At 46.2% G+C, this 23,728-nt stretch overlaps 1 protein-coding gene and 1 long non-coding RNA gene across 2 annotated transcripts; both read right to left on the bottom strand.

Annotated features, from left to right (window-relative positions):
• On the bottom strand, positions 1 to 5,262 carry LOC309841542. The gene is made up of 3 exons (XR_014299167.1): positions 5,248 to 5,262; positions 4,053 to 4,807; positions 1 to 960 (listed from the first exon to the last, which is right to left on the bottom strand). It is a non-coding gene; the product is annotated as an uncharacterized lncRNA (long non-coding RNA).
• A 5,218-nt stretch (positions 5,263 to 10,480) lies between these two features.
• LOC309841533 (proproteinase E) lies at positions 10,481 to 16,484 on the bottom strand. Its single transcript, XM_082684635.1, has 8 exons — positions 16,416 to 16,484; positions 15,263 to 15,348; positions 13,863 to 13,960; positions 13,631 to 13,765; positions 12,483 to 12,619; positions 11,993 to 12,135; positions 11,252 to 11,404; positions 10,481 to 10,567 (listed from the first exon to the last, which is right to left on the bottom strand). Exons 1-8 carry the CDS (start codon positions 16,453 to 16,455, stop codon positions 10,550 to 10,552), a joined length of 810 nt encoding a protein of 269 aa, XP_082540761.1. The 5' UTR covers positions 16,456 to 16,484; the 3' UTR covers positions 10,481 to 10,549.
• Positions 16,485 to 23,728: the final 7,244 nt, after the last annotated feature.

Raw genomic sequence — 23,728 nt, 5'->3', positions numbered from 1 at the left:
TTAAGCACTAAACTTTTAATAGTTCAAGGACATCTAAGATGAGTTACTGGTGGGGTTACAGAAGCTTCCATTCATGCTGCCACAGCAAGAATCAAGAATTCTGAAAGTTGAAGCAATTACCTCTTTGGATACATAACAATATATTAAAGCATGTCGAAAAGTGCAAAAAAGGAGGCATTCAGCAGAGCAAGAACAAGCAACAAGCTGATTGTCCTAAAAGGAGGGTCCTAACAGAAGCTCTTTCTAGAGCTCAGTCCCAGGAATTAGAGCTGCCTCCACCAGAGAGGTCCAAACATGGGTTCTGATGGGTTCTTATTACAACTAGTCAAAGGCAAGCCGAAAGGAAAAACAAAAAAACAAAAAACAAAAAAACCCCGAGGTTCACATTTCTCCATGACTGTTGTTGGCTCCTGCAACAAAGAGAACGTTTGGTTACTTCTCATGTGTAGGCTGAGCAAGAACCCTGTGGCAGGATTTAGCCAGTGATTCTGACCCCAGGCTGACATCTCTGGGCCCGAGCTCTGAGCTCCTCGGGCAGGACAGCCTGGAACTGCTCCTGTACCAGCATCTCCACAATCTGCTCCTTTGTGTGAATATCGGGTCTCAGCCACTGTCCCGCAAGCTCCTGCAGATGTCTGAGGACATCCCTGGGCCCAGCTCCATCTTCATAGCGGAATTTCCGGAACCTCTGCCTGGAGGCTGCCGCGTTGGGAGGATTCCTTCGTGGCATGGTCTCAAGGTCTTCGAGAGAGTCTTCATCAAGGCTCTCTTGTGGAAGCCCAGAAGGCTCTCGTGGAGCCTGGACCTGGGGAGCCGGTATTAGGACAACTTCTGGCTCCTCAGCCATCATCTCATTTGATGGTGACCTCATTTTATCATCCTGGACTTCTCTATTTCTTTGTGCCTCTAGGTACCCTTCAGTCTCCATTCTGGAACTCTGGAAAAGGAGATTGAAGACTCCTAAATGCAGAGAAAAGACAGGCTCAGCAAAAACAGACCAGAGACTGTTATAACCACCTTGATCTTGTGGATCTGTTCCAGACCCAAGTTCCATCAGCTTTCCAATCTTAACAGGATTTTTTTTTTTTTTTTAAGATTTTATTTATTTACTTGAGAGAGAGACAGTGAGAGAGAGCATGAACGAGGAGAAGGTCAGAGAGAGAAGCAGACTCCCCATGGAGCTGGGAGTCCGATGCCGGACTCGATCCCGGGACTCCAGGATCATGACCTGAGCCGAAGGCAGTTGTCCAACCAACTGAGCCACCCAGGTGTCCCTTAACAGGATTTCTTAATAAAGCTATTAAAAATTCTGTTTTTGTTTCCTCTGGATCAATTGACACAATTGAGAAAAATGTGGCAGTAGTTTAAGAATGTAGATTCTCAAAGCAGAGAGGATGAAGAATGCCGGCCTCACTAACCAGACAATCTTTTTTAAGAAATATTCCATTCATTTTCCCTGCATTACAAAGTATTTTACATTATGTTAAAATAAGAAACTATGCATTCACATGATTTATAGGAGGGAGAATCTTTAAAATCACAGGTGTTTGCTTCCACCAAGTGATGCTCACTTGCTCACTCACTCTCTCAAATAAATGAAATCTTTAAAAATAAATAAAATAAAAAGTACTTTAGAGACACTTGGGTGGCTCAGTGGTTAAAGCCTCTGCCTTCAGCTCAGGTCAGGATCTCAGGGTCCTGGGATTAAACCACGCGTCAGGCTCTCTGCTTAGCAGGGAGCCTGCTTCCCTTCCTCTCTCTCTCTGTGGGTCTCTCTGCCTACTTGTGATCTCTGTCAAATAAATAAATAAAATCTTAAAAAAATTTAAAAAGTACTTTAGGAGCTACCATCAGGGTTAAACCTAAATCCCCTCTTCACAAAAAGGAAAGGAAGGAATACAAAAGCCTCTATGCTAAGATCAAGATCCTAAGTTCCTCTACTTAGCTCATCAGGGCTGCCCCGGTGGTTCAGTTGGTTGAAGCCTGACTCTGGGATTTCAGCAGGAGGTCAGGATCTCCATGTTCAGCAGGGATTCTGCTGGAGCTTCTCCCTCTCTTTCTCTCTCAGCCCCTCCCTGTGCTCCAAGGTATGGGCTCTTGTGTGCACACATGTGCTAAGATTAGCAAACCAGCTGGAGTGGGGCAGAGGAGGAGGGGGCACACTAAATACGTGTAAAATGCTAGGGAAAAAAGGCTTTGTTTCATTTGGGTTAAGGCCCCAGTCCAAGAGAAAGGTTACGTATAGGAAAACCACATTCTATGTTATTAAAAAAGAGGGAGACAGAGAGAGACTTCAAGTGACAGTACAGAAATGACTAAATTAATTTCCACATGCAGGTATGTCTAATCAAAGAGTACGACTCCTATGATGTGGTCAGTTTTCAAAGGTCATCTCTTTTTTTTCATTAACAAACGCCCTCCCCCAAGATCTAATTCCTCCCCAGTCCATGAAGCAGGAGTGTTGACATCTAAAATTTCTTCGGACTCAGAGACTGTCTCAAATCTGTCTTCTGTGTAACAACTGATAGAGGCCAACAATCACCAACATTGACCACCTATCTTGCATTAACTAGTTCTCAGATCCTAGTCACCTCTTCTTCAAACGTTTCATAACCCATTTTCTAGAAAACCTGAACTGATTCCAGACCCTGCCATTTAGATATTCCTAGAACACACTTATTCTTTTCATACTACTGGGTTTTTGCTCTATCAACAGCATGTTCTCTTCCCCAAAAGTAAGCTGTCACTAACCTAGCATGATGAAGCCCAAAGCAAAATATCCCCATAACTCAGGGGTGCCTTGGAAAAAAAAGGAAATATTTAGTCAAGGAAAGGTTGGATGAAATGTGAGACAGCAAAATCCTGGGAACAACCTAAGTGACCATCAACAGGGAAATAATTCGGCCATTTAACGGAATAAGGGCAATCTTATGAAGCAGGAACTCAGCCTGCGAGTGCTGATACAGACAGGCGGCCATAACACATCACCACCTGACCGTATGATCCCACCTGGGGAAATTAAAATACATACACAAGCACAGATGACCCGATCTATCACAAGCACTATCTTCAAGAAACATTTTCCATTCCGTATCTTTCTATATTGCTTTCTTTTTAACTGCAACTATGTATTACTTTCCTAATTCAAAAGGAAGCAAACATTCTCCGCCTGCCCAAAACCCTTCTGAGGGAAAAACCCGTAACACACTTAGGAAAACACCCTTTTATTAATACTTCTAGCTTCCAGCCCCAGAGGTCTTTACAACCCCGACTTCTAAGAATAGTCTCAGTTGTCAGGAGGCCAGTTCTCAAGCCTGGATTTGAAAAACTGACAAACTCCACGATTTACTTATAAAGCTTATAAATCCTATCAGCTTTTGAAGATCAATGACCAGACACAATGCTCACCCTCATCCGTTAATAATGCCGACTTACTGAGCACTTAACTTTCTAGCTGACACTGTGCTAGGCAATTTATATTCCGCTACGTGACCCTCCCAGACACTCTAGTTAAACTCCCGATTCGACTCTCTACTGCCCCAGCTGTCTCTATTAACAGCAGCAGTTGATGCTATTTGAGTTTTACCCGCCAGACACTCCGCGGACGCTTTCCCCTCATCCAATCCTCCCCATAACCCAGAAGGACAGTTACAGTCACTTCCATTCACATGTAACCAAACTAAGGCCTGACGAGAGGGGATCTGCCCAAGGTCACAAGACCAGGAGGTGGGACCACCCCGCTGAGCAGAAATTTCCCGGCGTCTAGGCGGGGAGCTGAGCCGGGCTCCTCCCACCATATGGGCGCGGCTCGGAAGGTCTAGATCTGACCGGAAAAAGACTTCTGGGGGTTCAGACCAGGACCTCCTCCTCCCGAGCTGAAGCGAGCTCCAATGCCACTCTAGCCCGAGCGACCTGCAGAGTCCCCGAGCAGGGCTTCTCGGCTCCGAGGCCGACCGCCACCGCCGCCGCGGCCCCCCACTCCCAACAGACCGTGCGCCCGGAAAAGAGAGGCGGTCGGGAGGAATGGAGGGAAGGAGGGAGAGGGCGTTCACCTGCGCAGGTGCCACCTCGGAGGGTGGGGGTAACGGGGGCGTGGGCTCCTCGAGAGCCGACTGGAAGCTCGAAACCGACTCCGAAAAAAAGGAAACCACCTACCCAGCGCAATGCTTTGTAGCCAGCCACCGGAACCGGAAGTGGCGCCCCACCCGGAAGTTGGAAGTGAAGGGGAGGGAAACAGGGTAAAGGGGCGCGGCCTCTCTAGGCCTCGGCGGTACTCTGCTGCTTTGTGGTTTTAACCCGTGGTGGGCTTTGGGCCTTCCTCAGTCTCAGTTCTTCCTACCGTGCGGAGCTTTTGGTAACGCCTAGGTAGCTTCTTCGCTTAGGCGAAGTTCTTTGATTTTTTTAAGCCGCAGTTTGCAGCCGCGAGGTGGAAAGAGGTCGAAGCGGGAAATTGGGACACTCCAGTGGGCCGCCCGCAGCTGACTCAGCGCCCCACCCTGAGGTTCCACCCTTGAGCCTTTGCACCACCCAGAGGGAAGAAATCAGAATAGAGGGCTGGGTGGCTGCTGTTTGGAAGCGGTGGTCCTGTGTGGCACCCCGCGGAGTCACTTCATGGGAGGCAGTGGGCACAGACAGAAGTCTGTACTCAGACAGAAGTGGGCATGTGTCTGCCAGTCCGTCTGTCCTGTGTATGGAAGGCTTGGGCTTAGTCCTGCGTGCCTCTTCCCCAAGACTTACTTTCCAGTTGCTGATGGTTAAGAACTGAAGATTTGAAGTCACACTTTGCTGGTTCGCGTCTGGGTTCAGCCTGGGTTTGAGTCGGAAGCACACATGTTGAGATAGCACAGCTTGTGAGAGGAAGTGCAAAGATGCTAACGGAGACAGCCCTTCCATGTCCTTGCTCTTAACTTGAAGGGGAAGGGACTGGGCTGTTAGGTAGGCCACTGAGCGCCAGTCCCTGTCTCTCCACCCATTTGCCCTACTCAAATGAAACAGGCTAAAGAATTAGAGGGGCACTTCCAAAGCCCCTGCTGGGTTATCTCGACCCTTACCCCCAAACCCTCCCTACCTTCCAGGTAACCTCCCACACCCCCAACTCCACCCCATCTCACCCCCAGCCAATGTCCCTGGGGAAGAGGATGTGCCTTTTGTCTACACTGCCATTTTGGGTCAGTAAACCTCTAGATTGCCAGATACTCCAGCTGATGGTTGGATAACCAGAGCTCCTTCCTGTGCCCTTAGTCCTACCTCCACTAGGGACTGTGGCCCTTGCCCCACTCACTCCTACAGAGCAGTTTCCACCTTTCACCTCCTCTCAGCCGTGGTTTTCCCATCTGTGAGGTGAGAGGGTTGGACTACATTAAGGACCTCTAGGTGCCCTCCCCCACCCCCATTCCAATTCTTAGATTCCTTAGGACTGATCCAAAGACTGCTGGAGTGGGTTGGGAGTACGAGACAGGGGAGCGCTTTAGGTCCCAGAGCAGCTCCAATTTTAAAGGTTTACGAATGTATATGAAAAGTACATATGTTGTGGCTCTATGTAAGGTTATCATAGCGTTCAGGATAAAAATGGAAGCTTCGTGCTTTGCCCCTTCATGCCTCATCTTTCCCCACCGTTATTCACTCACTCTGCTCCAGGCACACTGGCCTTCTAGTTATTTTGCAAACCCAAGAAGCTCATCTTCACCTCTTTGGTGATCTCTGCTCGTGGTACCCTTTCCTGACACCTGCTCATCCAGGTTCCAGTTGAAAGGGAGCCTCTCTCGAGCAGCCTTTGCTGTCCCCCCACACCACCCTTCTAAAGGCAGTCCCTTCATAGCCTGTTGCTCTGGATTGCTATTATCTGTTTATTTTCTATCTCACCCACTCGAAGAATTGATCACAGGGCCAAAACCTGTAACTATCCCATCATCATGTCTCTGACGCCTAAAACTGGGCACAGGCTGGATAAATGTTTATTGAGGGCCTGACAGATCAATTGGTTAAGCAATGGCCTTCAGCTCAGGTTCCTGGGATCAAGTCCCACATCGGGCTCCCCCTGCTCTATGGGGGCCTGCTTCTCCCTCTGCCTGCTGCTCCTCCTGCTTGTGCTCTCTGTCTCTCCCTGACAAATAAATAAATAAAATCTTTAAACAAACAAAACCCCACATGAGTAATATATTTCCGAGTGCTGCAAGACATTATTAAAAAAGTGTTGAGGGGCGCCTGGGTGGCTCTGTGGGTTAATTAAGTCCCTGCCTTCATTCAGCTCAGGTCATGATCCCAGGGTCCTAGAGTCGAGTCCCGGGTGGGGCTCCCTGCTCAGCGGGGAGTCTGCTTCCTCTCTCCTCTGCCTGCCTCTCTGCCTACTTATGATCTCTCTCTGTCAAATAAATAAATAAATAAATAAATAAAGTCTTTAAAAAAAAAATAAAGTGTTGACATTGTGCTTTTTAGAAAGCACAATGAGTTCACAACCTGAGTTGAAGGCAGAAGCTTTTTAGAAAGCACAATGAGTTCACAACCTGAGTTGAAGGCAGAAGCTTAACCCACTGAGTCCCACCATGCATGTGGGGGAGATTTTCTTCATGATTTAGAAAACTAAAATAAGTTGTTGGCATTGATGCTCTAATCATTACTTTAAAAATCAAATTATTGGGGTGCCTCGGTGGCTCAGTGGGTTAAACGTCTGCCCTCGGCTCGGGTCATGGTCCTGGTGTCCTGGGATCAAGCCCTCCGTTCACAGTGAGGAGTCGGCTTCTCCCTGTCCTCTACCACTTCCCATGCTTGTGCTCTCTTTGTCTCTCTCTCTCTCCCAAATAAATCTTTTTATAAAAAATTAAATTATTGACTATATGGTTTTTAAAGAATTTGAATCATCAAGACTTGGAGATTAAAAAGAGAACACTGAATTTTTTTTAAAGATTTTATTTATTTATTTATTTATTTATTTATTTGACAGACAGAGATCACAAGTAGATAGAGAGGCAGACAAAGAGAGAGGAGGAAGCAGGCTCCCCGCTGAGCAGAGAGCCCGACTGGAGTCTCAATCCCAGGACCCTGGGATCATGACCTGAGCCAAAGGCAGAGGCTTTAACCCACTGAGCCACCGAGGCGTCCCAAGAACACTGAATTATTGATCAAGTTGTTGACACTTTAAGGCAAGATTTCCTAACTCCCTGTTGCCCATCCATGAGGAGGGTGTCAGCAGTTAGCCTCCCTCTGAGGCTAGGTGGGAGGCCCTCAGGAGCTCCACAGGGTGGAATTTTACAGGTCTGACTGCCCTTTATTCTAAAATAAACTGCCCAAGGGGAAACTGTCCAAGGGTCCTTCCCTGACCCATTGGGAAGAAGTAGTGGCCTGAAAACACCTGTTATGTGTCATCTGGCAAAATCCCTCTGACTCAACACGAATGATGACCTCGTGCTGGTTCCAGAAATTCTCGAATCCTCCCCCGCACCCTTGTCTCTGCTCTGCTTGACTCAGGTCCTCCCTTGACCTCACTCAGGCCTTGCCAGACCAGTTCTCAGGCTTTTTTTTATAAGAGCTAGAGTGGGGGCTACGGGCTGGAGGAATGTTTCTGTGGGGGAGTGTTGAGGAGTGGTGATGCAGAAAAGTGGGGAGGCAGTTGTAATACGTGGGGACCGTGGTTGGGAAAAGAAGAAAGAAAATTTTATGAAGTATTGTTGATATAATTACTTTGGAGAGCAACTTGGCAATTGGTGAAGTTGAAAATGAGCACAGCCTCCCACCCGTTTCTTGGAATCTACCCTAGAGAAATTCTCACACATTTGTACCTGGAGATATGTCCAAGGATATTCGCTGAGGCACTATTTGTAATCATAAAAAAAATTGGCCCTGCTGTGAATGTCCATCTGTAGGGGGAGAAGGATAAGTAAATAGTGTTGTGTAATAGCAGAGTGTTCAAAACTAGCAGCAATGAGCTAGAGATCTACAAAGTAGTATGGAGAGACCTCGAGACACAATGCTGGATGAAAGAACTAGACCACAGAATTATACATACAGCATGAAGATATGCTTGTACTTTAAAAAGAAAAGATTTTATTTATTTATTTGAGAGAGAGAGAGCATGAGCTGGGGGAGAAGCAGAGGAAGAGGGAGAAGCAGACTCTGTGCTGAGCAGGGAGCTTGCTTTGGGGCTTGATCCCAGGACCCTGAGTTCACAACCTGAGTTGAAGGCAGAAGCTTAACCCACTGAGTCCCACCATGCATGTACTTTTGAAAACCCAAACAATGCAATACATTGTTTATAGATATTAAATATGGGATTTTAAAACTATATAATAGAGTGGGAATACAAACTGGTACAGCCACTCTGGAAAACAGCATGAAGTTTCTTCAAAAAGTTGAAAATAGAGCTACCCTACGACCCAGCAATCACACTACTGGATATCAACCCTAAAGATACAAATTTAGTGATCCGAAGGGTCATGTGCACCCAAATGTTTATAGCAGCAATATCCACAATAGCCAAACTATGGAAAGAACCTAGATTTCCATCCACAGATGAATTGATAAAGAAGATGTGGTATATACATACAGTGGAATATATGCAGCCATCAAAAGAAATGAAATCTTGCCATTTGCTGTGATGTGGATGGAACTAGAGGGTATTATGCTTAGTGAAATAAATCAATCAGAGAAAGACAACTATCATATGATCTCTCTGATATGAGAAATTTGAGAGGCATGGCTGGGGTGTTGTTGGGGGTAGGGAAGGAAAAATTAAACAAGATGGGATCGGGAGGGAGACAAACCATGAGACTCTTAATTTTACAAAACAGACTGAGGGTTGTTAAGGGGGTGAAGGGGAGGGATAGGGTGGTTGGGTTATGGACATTGGGGAGGGTATGGGCTATGGGGAGTGCTGGGAATGGTGTAAGCCTGACCATTCACATATCTGTACCCCTGGGGCAAATAATACATTATATGCTAATAAAGATAATTTTAAAAAACAATAAAATACTTAAGAACAAACTTTAAAACAACTATATAACAGCATGAAGTATCAAGATAAATGCACAATTCATTTCATTAGTAAGGATAAGTTAGGTTGATGTCACTGTAACAAACATCCCAAATCTTAGTGGCCTGTAGCAACAGAGTTTATTTGTTGCTTGTGCTGTGTGTTGATCAGGGGGCATTAGAGGCAGTCCTCCGTGTCTCCTCACTCTGCAACCAGGCTGACCTGCAGCCACCCATTGCCATGGCAGAGCAAAAGAGAGCTCTGCAAACCATCCCAGTTCTCAAGTCTTCACCTTGGGCAGAGAGAGCCATGGGGCCAAACCCGCCCTCACGAGGTGGAGGGCAGGCAAGACGGATCCTTCTCCATGCTCCAAAGGAAAACCAGTGCTGTTGGGTAAACAACCCCACAGCCACAATAATGTCCTCTGGGTACAAAGTGGCCTCTACCCTAGTAACGTAGTTCCTCTTTTAGAAAACATGAAGCAAAAACATGGGCTTTGTTAATGCTGGAGGGAGGCTACATGGGTGTTTCCTATGTTATTCTTCATGCTGTATCTTTTAAACTTTTTAAAACTAGAAGTATATCTTTTGGAGGGGGGCAACGGGGCAAGAGTAATATTAAAAATTATAAACATGGGGTGCCTGGGTGGCTCGATCAGTTGGGGGGTCTGCTTTCAGCTCAGGTGATGGTCCTGAGTTCATGGGATCAAGTCCTGCATTGGGCTCCCTGCTCAGCGGAGAACGTACTTCTCCCTCTCCCTCTGCCTGCTGCTTCCCTTGCTTGTGGTCTCTCTCTCTCTCTCTCTGTCAAATAAATAAGTAAAATCTTTTAAAAATTATAAACATATATCCTTGCTGGGCTCATGTTTGCTTTCACGGTACACGAGTAAAGGAATTCAGTTGTTTCTATGTTGCTCTTGGCTGTAGGGCAACGATCTCTTAGACTCAGCAACATCACAGTGGGCTCCGGACCGTGTTTGAGGCATTGTGTGGGCTTCTGAGTGTGTGTCTGCTCCCGGCTGCAGCCAGGGCTCCCAACGTCATTTTCCTCACATCTGTACTCCCAGCCCTAAACTTGCTTGTTGAATGAATGAATGAATGAATGAATGACTACAGTCCCCCTTCCCTAGCCCATCAATGGAAGCAGAAAACACATGGCCCTTGCACTCCACCACGAGCCTCCCAAGGGTCTGACAAGGTCAGTTTGTCTGCAGACTCTATGCTTTTATGCCTGCCTTGAAAAGCCAAAGGTGGTATGTGGCTATATGGAATGACCAACCTCTTGGGACTCTCCTATCTTCACCACCACAAGTTTTGTGTCCTGGGCACTCCCCCAGTCCCAGGTAAATGGGGACAATTGGTGACTTGATAGCAACCCCTCTCCGCTCTCAGAGCCCCATGTTTTCCTCATTCTCATGAGAGGGTTGAATCTGGTCTCGCCTCTTACATATTGGATCTCAGATTTCATGAATAGCCTGGAAGGGAACAGGCGAGTCAAAGAAAGAAGATACACACGTTGGGGTTTTCTGAAAGATCTTTATTTTCTACAAAGAAGGTGGATCAGCACTGCCACCGAGCCCTGGTTCTAGTGGCTTGACATGACCTAGAAAAAGTGGGGAGAGCCAGAATCGTCTGGTTAGGAGCAGATTCTGAAGTCATATGGAACTGAGTTTGATTTCCAGCCATGTGACTCATCAGCTGTGGAACACTGGAAGAGTGACTCGACCTCTCTGAGTCTTAGTTTCCTCGTCTGTCTAATGGGATGAGTAATCATAGTACTCATCTCACAGGGGCCATTGATGAAACTCTTAAGGAGGTTTACGTAGTTTTAAATGGTGACTATTACTGTTATGGTGAACTATGTTAACCGTTCCTGACCATTTGTTCCCAGATAAGGTTAACACTTTCACTGGGGCCTGAGCATCCCAGTCACTCTCTCCCCACATTTCATGATTATTGCTCATGTAATCATCTCCTCCCCACAAGGCCACCCTTTGACACATCACTCTACCTTTCAGGATAGGGAAAGACCTGGACCAAAGAAGACATTTCATAAACACTTGTTAAAATAAGGAAAATAAGGCAGTTCAGCCATAGTTCAAAGCTCCATCCAGAAGCCACTGGTTGGGGCCACACCATAGCAGAAAACATCCCCAAATCCCTCTGAAATGTGTCCAAGGGCCCCTCTGCTCCTGACCTTCTGGGGTCCTTTCAGCCCACCCCCCTAGGACCTGCTGTTCTCACCCAGCCCAGCATGCGGGCCTCCCGCCTGTCCTAGCCCGCTCACCTCCTGTATCCAGTCCCTGAAGGCCGAGACTCGTGTGAACACTGTGGGCTTCTTGATGGTGTTGCAGCCAAAGGCAGACACAAAGCTGGTCACCCCGTGGACCTGCCAGGAGCCATCTGCTGCCGGGCAGTTGAGGGGTCCCCCAGAGTCACCCTGGAATGGTCAGAGAGCAGTGAGGAGCTGAGCCGTGTCTGAGATGGAAGGAATTGGTTCTGGCGGTGGGGGGTTTTGGGAACTCCCTGGGTGACTTGACCTCTCTAAGCCCCAGTTGGCTTGTTTGGGATGGGGTCTAAGATCTGTCCTACAAGATCTTGTGAGATAATAAGTATACGATCTTAGCCCAGCCCCTAGCAGAGAGGAAGCCATGGATTCATGGTAGTTCACATTATTACTAGTCAGTTATCCTATTATTAATCCTCCTGACTTCTACTGCAGCAATATTACTGTTTTATCATAACTTCAGGACCATGGAGTTGAAGGTGACTTGGGAGATCCTGGTGTCAATGTCCCTTGCTGGGCTTCAGGGGAAGCCTGAGGACCTTGTTGAGTTGCCCCAGACCAAGTCAGTGTGAGCTGGGACTAGAAGCCAGAGGCCAGGCCGGTGTGTCTGGACCCCACACTGACTCCCTCAGAGTCCTGCCTGGTCCAGAGGCTGAGTGGGGCATGCAGGTAGGATGGCTTGTCTGCCTCCCAGGCAGATGGCAGAGGTTCCCCAGGGCCCTGCCCTCCGAGCTGACTCACGTTGCACCCAGAGAGGGTGTCCCCACCGGCGCACACCATGCTCTTCCTCACGGAGCTGCCCCACCAGTCCAGCTTGGAGCAGTGCTCATGGTCCACCACGGGCAGCAAGGCCTGCTGCAGCTTGTCTGGGAGCGGCCCACCAGCTGTGGGTGACACAGGGCTCAGTGGGGTGGCAAGGGGGTGCCGGGCTGGGAGCCTCAGAGCAGGGTGGGGGCTTGGGGAAAGCAACTCTTCTAGGCTGATGGGGACTCTCCCCGCACCAGAGGGTCCTGCCTGCTTTGTCCACCAACACTTGGCACGTAGGAGACACTACAAAATGCCTAATCGAACACACTGGTGTTTGGGCGGATAGAGCGAGAAGGTGCTCCTGGAGGAGGAATGGGAGGCAAGTGCAAAAACCCATCCTGGTTATTCAACTCTCCAGCCCTAGCCCCAGGCCCTGTCTTCCTGCCCACGGTCCCTGAGGCAGGCAGGAGGGATCAGCACGCACTGTAGAGGCGGCCCCAGCCGCTGATGTAGCAGGGCGCCCCGTTGGGCAGGATGTCCCCGGCGGGTGGGAGGCAGGCGAGCTGCACAGCATCTCCCAGCTGAGCGCTGCGTGAGAGCTTGATGAGGGCGATGTCATTGCTGGCAAGGAGGAAGGAGTCAGAAAGAGTCAGGGGAGCCTAGTCCTCCAGCCAGACCAAGCCCCATCTTCCAGCCTTTACTACAGAGAGTTCACCTCCGGGGTGTCCTCACTGCTCCCTTCCCTCCGAATCGCGTGTGTTTTTAGGGCTGAGCAACCTCCCCCTACCTTGCACCCAGGCTGACCCTTGGCCTTCCTAGCTGTCCTCAACTCCTACCCTGAGGTTTGCACACTTCAACTGTGTCAGGATCGTGGAGGTCACAGGTTTGCTGTGCTCCACCCCAGGGTTCCTAATGCAGTGCGTCTGTGGGGCCTGAGAAAGGTCCCCTTTCCTCTCCATCTATCCCAGGAGTCCCGTGAGAAGGGGTAAAGGTCATGATCCTCATGGACTGTCTCTTCTGCCATGCACTTGCAAGGGTTCTGCACCCTTCTCTGACCCTCATCAGAAAAGTGCAGAGCCACCTGGACACGTGATTTTGCACCTGATTGAGGGGTTTAGTGTTCTCACCCAGTGATCACCTCCTTGACCTTCAAACCACCCAGGAAGCCCAGAAGGTCACCCTTGACATATGGTATAATTGAGACTCCAGAAGGGCAGTGCATTGCCCAAGCACCTTAGTGACTTGTTCTGGACCCTCTCAGTCCGTTGCTCCTCCCTTTGCCCACTGGGCCAGGAACCCAGGATGCACTGGGCGAATGTTGGTTGAATGGAGGAACCCTTGGATTTGGGAAAGGGGATGCCAGAGGTGTTCTGGATTCAAGTCAACTATCCAAGTGGACTTGGGAGAGTTCCTGGCCCTCCAGAGGCCCTGATGTCCTTCCATAAGGAGAGAGGTTTGGTGTAGATGGTCCTTAGAATCTCTCCTGGCTCTGATCCTCAGTGTGTGAGACCAGGGCCCAGGCTGCTGGACCCAGCCCCACTGTCCCTGGGAGTCTCCTCAGAATCATCTTTGGGTCACGGCAAGGCAGGGGGACCAGTAACTTCTGGGTCCTAGGCCGAAGCATTCACTCACCCACAGGCTACACAGTTGGGGTTCCAGAGTGGGTGCACGAAGAGGTCCCCGGCATTGATGGGGATCACCTGTTCGGGGCCCTCTTCCTCAGCCCGGTTATACTCGCCCAACACCACCTGGTAGGTCAAGGAACTCCTGCCGGTAGAAGTCAGGTCAGTCTGGGCCCAAAGCCCCCCACTACCCCAGCACTTCTGGTTCTAACGTGGAGACAGGGACAAGCAAAAGAACTTACGAGATACAGTGGCCTGCAGTCATGACCCAGTCAGGGGCGATAAGGCTGCCGCCACAGGTGTGGTGGAAGGTTCCACCCTTCTCGTACTGCAGGGAGACCTGGTAGCAAGGGAGGGAGGAGCCTAAGTGGTCTGGACCCTCAGTGAGGGCTGATATTCACAGCTGTATCGGTTGTGCACTATACAACTCTAAAGGGCATCTTTCATGCAGAATGGCATCCTCTAGAAATGTACAGTGTTCCACCTCACGACTACATTATCTATGGCTGCTTTCACACTACCATGGCAAAATTAACTCATTGCAATAGAAACCATAAGGTTAACAAAAGTTAAAATATTTATGTTCTGGTCTTTTACAGAACAAGTTAGCTGACCCCTGCTGTAGACCAGTGCCATTCAATAGAACTTTCTTTTTTTTTTTTTTTTTCCCAAGATTTTGTTCATTTATTTTTGAGAGAGGGAGAGAGAGAAAAAGCATAAGCAGGCAGGGAGGGGCAGAGTGTGAAGACTCCCTGCTGAGCAAGGTGCCCGATGTGGAACTCCATCCCAGGACCCTGGGATCATGACCAGAACTCAACGCAGACGCTTCACCAACTAAACCACTCAGGCACCCCCCCAGGAGAACTTTCTGTGATGATGGAAATGTTCTATATCTGGGCTGTTCAATATGGTAGCCAGTAGCCATATGTGGCTACTGAGAATTTGAAATGTGCTCAGCACTGAACAACTGAATTTTTAACATTATTTTATTTTAATTTTTAAAAATTATTTATTCACTTGACAGAGACACAGTGAGAGTGGGAACAAAAGCAGGGGAGTGGGAGAGGGAGAAGCAGGCTCCCCGTGGAGCAAGAAGCCTGATGCGGGGCTCCATCCCAGGACCCTGGAATCACGACCTGAGCCAAAGGCAGACGCTCAACAACTGAGCCACCGGGCGCCCCATAATATTATTTTATTTCAATTAATTTAAAGTTCAACAAACAAACGTAGCTAGTGGCTACTGTGTTGGCGCAGGGGGTCTTGTGCCCCACCAACCTCTATAAAGCCCTCCTTTCCTTTAGTGCTCTTAGACCTTGCAGCCTTGTTGTATAATTTGAAGAATCTAGAAATGTCTACCCCAAAACCTCCCTCCCTGAACACAGTGTCTGAAACTCCACTGTTTGTGCACCAAGTAAACATTGCCTTCTCCCCAGATATCACTTCTGACTTGCCAGCAGCCCAGGGAGGGTTATGGTTTGGGTGGACAAGACATCCATGTGAAATCAACTGTCCAAGAGTCTCCTGGCCTTGAAGCTAGAGAGGATACTGGAAGTGAAGCAGTGGGGCCAAGACTGAATGCCTTGCAGTCAGAAGAGAGTGCAGAGCCCATGGGGAGAAACAATGCCACCCATATTGCTCTTACCTGCCAAGGCCAGCTGTAGGGGACCGCATCCTCACCATTGACAACGCGGGCGGAGGGCTGGTAGGAAGGTCGGCCACAGCCCGAGGCTGGAAGGGAGAGAGGAGACATCAATCAACCAGAGAGTCCCACAAAACTAAGAGGAGGCCTGGGTCCCAGTTTCAGATGCACCACACACTGGCTGAACCCAGCGTGAGCTCTTTCCCCTCTGTGGACCTCTGCAGCCATGTATGCACAGTGAACATTTGGACTAGAGCAGGGGTTTCTAGAGTCCCACGAGGCTAGAATAGATATGTGACCTCCTTCCATGGCAGGATTGAAGGGCCTAGTGCACTTAGAACAGTGCCTGGTGCCCAGAGAGCCCTTGCGACAGGATAGCTAATTGTCATGAGAAGTGGTGGCTTTGGAATAAGATTGCCTGGATTCAAAATACAGCTCTGCCCCTACTTCTAGCCTGGGCTACTTCTCTAAGGGTCAGTTTCTCCGTCTGTAAAATGGGGATAATAATAGTACTGATCTCATGGACATGTTACAAGAGATAATACAAGAAAAAATCTTTAGCATTCCCTGGCATATAGAAGCACTCTTACATAACAAGGAATAACGTAAGAAAATGATTGTAAGAGTTATAGGATTACAAGAGATAATATAAGAAAAAATCTTTAGCATTCCCCGACATGAAGTAAGCACTCAATAAACGTTATCTATTACTGTTACTGTCAGTCAAGAGAGGCTGCTTGGAGGAGGTGGCCCTGAGCTGGAATATAATATGGTGGAGAGACTAGGAAAAGGCTAGACCACATGATTTGGAGTGGGGCAGAGCAGGGAGAGGAGCATTAGAGGGTTAAGCAGAGGAACAGATATTCCAACCCAGTCTAACCACAAAGCCCAGTAAAAAAGACACTAGTCTTTCTTTACTGCCCCCAACGAGGAGTCCCACCACAGTGTTTTGGTTAGCCCAGTCTTTCTCCTGAGCTGTTCCGTCCACTGCTCCCCCTCCATTGTCCTGCCCCAGCACCAAGCTGAGCCCCCACAATCATGCCCAGGTGCAAACTGAGATCCCCTCCTGTGGACCCAGGTGTTGGGTTCATGGCACTCAGGGTAGGTGACAGATTTCAAGGCTCCTGGCCCTGTGCAGCACAGGCTGGGGTCTTACCAAAGGCCACAAATAGGAGGGAACTCAGCAGCCGGAGCATCGTGAGTTTTGAGACGATAGAAAAGACACACATAACCTGGGGCTCTAATATAGAGCAGAAAGCAGATGGAGGGGGGCCGATTGGGCCCCATTCCCAGAACAGGTGGTGGAACGCCAGCTCTCTCATGGTCAAGGCCATGGCCCCCACCTGCTGCACCTGGGAGAGTGACAGCCAACAGCAAGACCCAAGGTCCCTCCAACCTGTGGCTACACAGGTGGCACTGAATGGCTAGCTGATAACAGGGGAGGGGGAAGGTAATTTCTCATGAAAGCAAGCCAGCCTCTTCCAGGAGAGAACATGGGCTCTGGAACTGGTCGGACCTGGCTTCCGATCCTAACTCTGCCACCTCCAGGCTCCTCATCCTTGGGGACATGGCTTAACCTCTCCAGACCTCAGTTTTCTCCTCTCTAAGTCAGGACCCATATTAGTATCCACCTCCAAAAAAAAATGTGTTGAGTGCTTTCTCCGTATCAGAATGTTCTAGGGAAAAGAGCCATGAACAGGACATGGTGCCAGTTTCCCTAGAGCTTGAGTTTCTTTTCTTTTCTTTTCTTTTTTTTTTTTTTTAAACGATTTCTTTATTTATCTGACAGTGAGAGACACAGCGAGAAAGGGAACACAAACAGGGAGAGTGGAAGAAGGAGAAGCAGGCTTTCCACTGAGCAGGGATCCTGATGCAAGGCTCCATCCCAGGACCCTGGGATCATGACTGAGCCAAAGGCAGACAGACGCCCAATGACTGAGCCACCCAGGCACCCGAGCTTGGGTTTTATAGGGAGACAATGACAAATCCATAAAAAGAAATAAAGACTACTTCGTGTATGTGTGTGTGTGTTTGTGTGTGTGTGTGTGTAGTTTAAAAAATAATAGTTAAATAAATACCTTTATTTTCACCACCCAACTTCAGAAATAGAACATTATAATTCCTTTGTACATCTCAAACCTATGACATTCCCTTGTTTTCATTAGATTTTCACATACATATGTATTCCTAATATATTGGTTTTCTTTTTTTTTTTAGATTATTTATTTATTTATTTGACAGACAGAGATCACAAGTAGGCAGAGAGGCAGGCAGAGAGAGAGATAGGGAAGCAGGCTCCCTGATGAGCAGAGAGCCCAATGCAGGGTTCGATCCCAGGACCCTGAGATCATGACCTGAGCTGAAGGCAGAGGCTTAACCCACTGAGCTACCCAGGCGCCCGTATTGGTTTTCTTTTTTGGCCTTCTATGTGAGTAGAATCACATAGTGATTATTCATTTGTGATGTCACTTTTATTTTGTTTTCACTATTGATTTCTGAAATCCATCCATGTTGATGTATGCAAATGATTTATTTTTACTATTTAGTTGTCCACACTTCAAATATTCCAAAATCTATCCAATCTATTGCTAATGGATATTTGAGAGTTACTCATTCTGTGCTTTTATGGAAGTGGTTCACATGTATCTGCTCTATGCCTTGGGTAAAAATCAATGAAACATAAGGTACGCAATCGTCCAACTGTACCACGTAATGACAAAGAGTCAATAGTCTCATTAAGAGGGAATGATGGTTCCTATTATTCCACATCTAAGCCAACTTTCTCATTGCCATTCTTGTTTGCCCAACTGTGAGGTGTGAAATGGTGTTTCATTGTGATTTTAATTTGCATTTAATTTATCACAAATGAGATTGATCATCTTTTATTTTTTTTAAAGATTTTATTTATTTATTTGACAGAGAGAGTGAACACAAGCGGGGGTGGGGCATGGCAGGGAAAGGGAGAGGGAGAAGCAGGCTCCCCACTGAGCAGGGAGCCTAATGCGGGGCTCAGTTGCAGGACCCCGGGATCATGACCTGAGCCAAAGGCAGATAGATGCTTAACTGACTGAGCCACCCAGGCACCTGAGTTTGAGCATCTTTTAAAATGTTCATTGGGATTCAGGATTATTTATTCTGTTCCTGCAAAAAATACCATTGGCATTTTGATAGGGATTGTGTTCAATCTTGTACACTGCTTCGAGTAGTCTGGACATCTTAATGGTATTATTTCTTCCACTCTATAAGCACAGAACATCTTTCCATCTATTTGTGTCTTATTCAATCTCTTTCATTAATACCTTGTAGTTTTCAATAGACAAGTCTTTCACCTCCTTGGTTAAATTTATTCTTGGGCATTTCATTCTTTTTGATTCAATTTTAAATGGGGTTGTTTTCTTAACTTTACTTGCTGATAGTTTTTTCATAAGTGGAAAGAAATGCAATTTCTTTACAGATTTTTGTGTACAAATTGTGCATCCGGCAACTTCATAGAGTTTGTTTCTTGATAGAGTCTTTAAGGTTTTCTATATATAATATGTTAACTAAAAATAGTGACAGTTTTACTTCTTCCTTTCCAATTTGGATGCCTTTTATTTCTTGCCTGATTTCTCTAGCAAGGGCTTCCAGTACAATGTTGAGTAAAATGATTAAGCGTGAACATCCTTGTACTGTTCCTGATCTTAGAGGAAAAGCTTTCAGCTTTTTACCATTGAGTATGATAGCCACCAAGTTAGCTGTGTGCTTGTCATATATGACCTTTATTATGCTGAGTTAAGTTTCCTCTATACCAGCCTTGATGAGAGTTTTTAATCACAAGTGGATGTTGACTTTTGTCAACTGCTTTTTCTGCATCTATTGAGATGATCAATATTTTTGGAAGGATCAATTTTTACCCTTCATTTTTTAAAAAAGATTATTTATTTATTTATTTATTTATTTATTTATTTATTTATTTGACAGACAGAGATCAGAAGTAGGCAGAGACACAGACAGAGAGGAGGCAGAGAGGAGGAAGCAGGCCCTCCGCCGAGCAGAGAGCCCGATGCGGGGCTCGATCCCAGGACCCTGAGATCATGACCTGAGCCGAAGGCAGAGGATTAACCCACTGAGCCACCCAGGTGCCCCTACCCTTCATTTTATTAATTGGTGTATTTCTTTGACTGATTTGTGGATGCTGAACCACATCCCTGGAATAAATCACACTTGATCATGCTATATGATCAATTTAATGTATTGTTAAATTCAACCTGCTAGTATTTTGCTGAGGATTTTTGCATCGATGTTCATCAAGGACACTGACCTGTAATCTTTCTTTCTTTCTTTCTTTCTTTCTTTCTTTCTTTCTTTCTTTCTTTCTTTCTTTTAGGCCTCTCTGTCTGGTTTTGGTATCAGGTTATGCTATCCTCATAAAATGTGTTTGGAAGAGTTTCTCCCTCTTCTGTTTTTTGGAAGAACTTGAGAAGGATTTGTATTGATTCTCTGAATGCTTAGCAGAATTCGCCAACAACATCATTTGGTCCTCGACTTTGTTTTTTTGGGAGGTTTTTGATGACTCATTCAATCTCCTTGGTAGGAATTGATTTGTTCGGGTTTTCTATTTTACCATGATTTGGTCTTGATAGATTGTAAGTATGTTTTTATGACTTTATCCATTTCTTCTATGTTGTCCATTTGTTGGCATATAATTGTTTACGGTAGTCTTTTAGGATCCTGTGTTTCTGTGGTATTGGCTGTAACATCTCCCCCTTTTATTTCTGATTTTATTTATTTGAGTCCTTTCTCTTTTTCTCTTGGTGAGTCTAGCTAAAAGTTTTTCAACTTTGTTTACTTTTTCAAAGAGCTGATTCAGTTTCATTGATCTCTTCTATTGTCCTCTAAATCTCTATCTCTTTAAATTTCTATTTCTGCTCTCATCTTTGTTATTTCCTTCTTTCAACTAGCTTTGGACTTGATTTGTTCTGCTTTTTTGTAGTCCTTTGAGGTGTAAATCTAGGTTGTTCGAGACTTCTCTTGTTTCTTGAAGTAGGCATTTATCACTATGAACGTCCCTCTTTGAACTGCTTTGGCTACACCTCACATATTTCTGTATGTTTTATTTCTATTTTCCTCTGTCTCAAAGTATTTTTTTATTTCTCTTTTGTTTTCTTCTTTGAATGAATCCATGGATTGCTCAGTAGCATGTTGTTTAACCTTCACATATTTGTGAATTTAACAGTTTTATTCTTGTAATTCATTTCTAGTTTCATACCACTGTGGTCGGGAAAGATGTTTAATACAATCTCAATCCCTTTAAATTTATTAAGACTTTCTTGTGATTTAACATATGTTCTATATTCCACGTGTACTTGAGGAGAATACATATTCTGTTGCTTTTGGTTGAAACGTTCTGTAAATATTGGTTAAGACCACCTGGTCTAACATGTCATTTAAGGTCAATGTTTCCTTATTGATTTTCTGTCTGGATGCATGATTTATCCATTAAACTAAGTGGGGTACTGAAGTCCGTTATTATTATTGTATTGCCGTCTATTTCTCCCTTTATGTCTGTTAATATTTGCTTTATATACTTAGGTTCACCTATATTGGATGCATTCATGTTTACAGATGTTATATTCTCTTGTTGGGTGGCCCCTTTATCATTATGTAATGCCCTTCCTGGTCTGTTCTTATACTCTTTGTTTTTTTGTTTCTACATTCTGTTTTAAAGTCTATTTTGTCTGATGTAAACATAGCTACTCCAGCTTTCTTTCAGTTTCCATTGGCATGGAATATCTTTTTCCATCCCTTTACTTTTAGTCCATGTGTGTCCTTACATCTAACATAGGTCTCTTATAGGCAGCATATAGCATATATCCATTCATCCATTCTATGTCTTTTGACTGGAGAATTTAGTCTATTTATATTTAAAGTAATTATTGCTAGGTATGACTTTATTGCCATTTGTTGATTGTTTTGTAGCTGCTTTCATAGTTCCTCTTGTTCCTTTCTTCCTTTGTTGTTTGATTACTTTTTTTAGTAATATCTTATATTCCCTTCTTTTTATCTTTTGTATATTTACTGTAGGTCTTTATTTTGTGGTTATCATGAGGCTTATATGTAATAGTTTATACCTGTAACAGTCTATTTTGATAACAGCTTAAGTTTGATTCTATTCTAACCTCAATGTTTCTACTGGCAGCAGCCGGAGCATCATGAGTTTTGAGATGATAGGAAAGACACACATAACCTGGGGCTCTAATATAGAGCAGAAAGCAGATGGAGGGGGGCCGATTGGGCCCCATTCCCAGAACAGGTGGTGGAACGCCAGCTCTCTCATGGTCAAGGCCATGGCCCCCACCTGCTGTACCTGGGAGAGTGACAGCCAACAGCAAGACCCAAGGTCCCTCCAATCTGTGGCTACACAGGTGGCACTGAATGGCTAGCTGATAACAGGGGAGAGGGAAGGTAATTTCTCATGAAAGCAAGCCAGCCTCTTCCAGGAGAGAACATGGGCTCTGGAACTGGTCGGACCTGGCTTCCGATCCTAACTCTGCCACCTCCAGGCTCCTCATCCTTGGGGACATGGCTTATCCTCTCCAGACCTGTTTTCTCCTAAGTCAGGACCCATATTAGTATCCACCTCAAAAAAAAAAAAAATGTGTTCAGTGCTTTCTCCGTATCAGAATGTTCTAGAGGAAGGAGCCATGAACAGGACATGGTCCCAGTTCCCCCTAGAGCTTGAGTCTGGTAGAGGAGACAATGACATATCAGCAAAAGTAAAGGTCATATCTAATTGTGGTGGTGGGTGTTCCGAGGAGAATGAAATGCGGGGGGCTGGGGTGGGAATGGGGTAACACATGTAGGTGGGGGACCACCGAGAGAGAAGTTCTGGCTGAGGGGGTATTGTCTGATCTACTCTTAATGGGTAAGTAAAAGTCAGTGGTGGGAATCCCTAAAGGAAAAGCATCCCAGGTAGGGAGGACAGAAGTGTCCGGGTCTGGAGGCCGGAATGGTCAAGGAGAGGGAGGTCAGTATGGAGGAGGCAGAGCAGAGAAAGTGGAGTGGTAAGGGATGAGGTCAAAGAAGAAACAATTCCTAAAGCTGAATTCTCAGGTGACCTGGCACTTCCACTCCCAGGTAGAGACCCCAGAGAAAATCCTGCACATGTGCCCCCGGAAATGTATGCAAGAGTGTTCCCAGCCCTGACTTCAACCCTCAATAGGATAATCCTAGAAACAACTCCAATGTTTATCACGGTGAATGGATGAATATATGTAGGACAGTCGCAGGATGGAATATTAGTCAGTAGTCAAAAAGAACGAATCGCAGCAACATGCCACCATGCAGACAATTTCTAGGAATATCTATTAAGGAGAAAAAAAAATATAGTTCCAGGAGGTTAAATGCTATTTAATACCCCCATTACGGGGGCACGTGGGTGGCTCAGTGGGTTAACGCCTCTGCTTTCTGCTCAGGTCATGATCCCAGGGTCCTGGGATGGAGCCCGGCATGTGGGCTCTCTGCTCAGCAGGGACCCTGCTTCCCTTCCTCTCTCTCTGCCTGCCTCTCTGCCTACTTGTGATTTCTGTCTGTCAAATAAATAAATAAAATCTTTAAAAAAAAACCATTATGGGTTTATTTGCTTATTTGTCAGAGAGAGAGAGAGAGACAGAGAGAGAACACAAGCAGGGGGAGAAGCAGGTTCCCCTCTGAGCAGGAAGCCTGATGTGGGACTCAATCGCAGGCTGGGATCATGACCTGAGCCAAAGGCAGCTGCTTAACCTACTGAGCCACCAGGCGTCCCCATTACAGAGTTTAAAACGACTGAAATTTAAAAGATACATTTTAAAGAATGAAAATATTGGGTGAATCAAACTATAGAAAAAGGCAAAGCAAAGGCGTGAGGAGCCTAGGGTTCTAGATAATGGCTGACTCAAGCTTGAGGTGGGCATGAGGAGGAGAGGTTAGATGTGAGGAACTCCAGCTTTGCTTTGGTTGTTTCTGTTTTGTTTTGGCTCTCTTGAAGGTTAACTTTCATACAATAACGTTCAACAGTTTCGACTGTGAAATTAGTTAAGTGTTAGCAAACATATACAGCTATGAAATCACCACTACAACTAATATAGAACATTCTCATGACCCCCAAATTTCCCTCCCGTCTAGTTGCTCTCTCTCCCACCCCCTCGGCTGGCCCCTGGCAACCAGTGGTCTTGCCTTCTGTCTCTTTGGTCTCACCTCTTCTAGAATCTACGGGAAAACCGAAGCATACAATCTGTATCTTTCGTTTCCGGGTATCTGTCATTTAACATAATGATCTCAAGTTTCATCTGTGTCCTATGTTCGACGCGTTAACATATTATTTAAAGTAACTGTATGTCTCACTAAATAAAAGTAGCCCCTTGGGTCGCCTAATGATATCTGAAACCGTGATGAGAGTATGTCATAGACTGAGGATTATGACTGATCCAATTCTGTTACCTGAAATCCAAA

Source organism: Mustela nivalis (genome assembly GCF_964662115.1).
Source record: "Mustela nivalis genome assembly, chromosome: 10".
NCBI lineage: Eukaryota > Metazoa > Chordata > Mammalia > Carnivora > Mustelidae > Mustela > Mustela nivalis.
The sequence above is the reverse complement of the archived record's forward strand: the minus strand, read 5'-3'. Positions and strand labels throughout refer to the sequence as shown.

Bases quoted from the DNA above. Each gene is read 5' to 3' on its own strand.
- LOC309841533 (XM_082684635.1), bottom strand. From the start codon at position 16,455: ATGCTCCGGCTGCTGAGTTCCCTCCTATTTGTGGCCTTTG. The intron at 13,961-15,262 runs GTAAGAGCAATA...CCTTGCTACCAG, and splicing joins CCTACAGCTGGCCTTGGCAG to GTCTCCCTGCAGTACGAGAA. The intron at 12,620-13,630 runs GTGAGTGAATGC...CCTCCTTGCCAG, and splicing joins CCCAACTGTGTAGCCTGTGG to CAATGACATCGCCCTCATCA.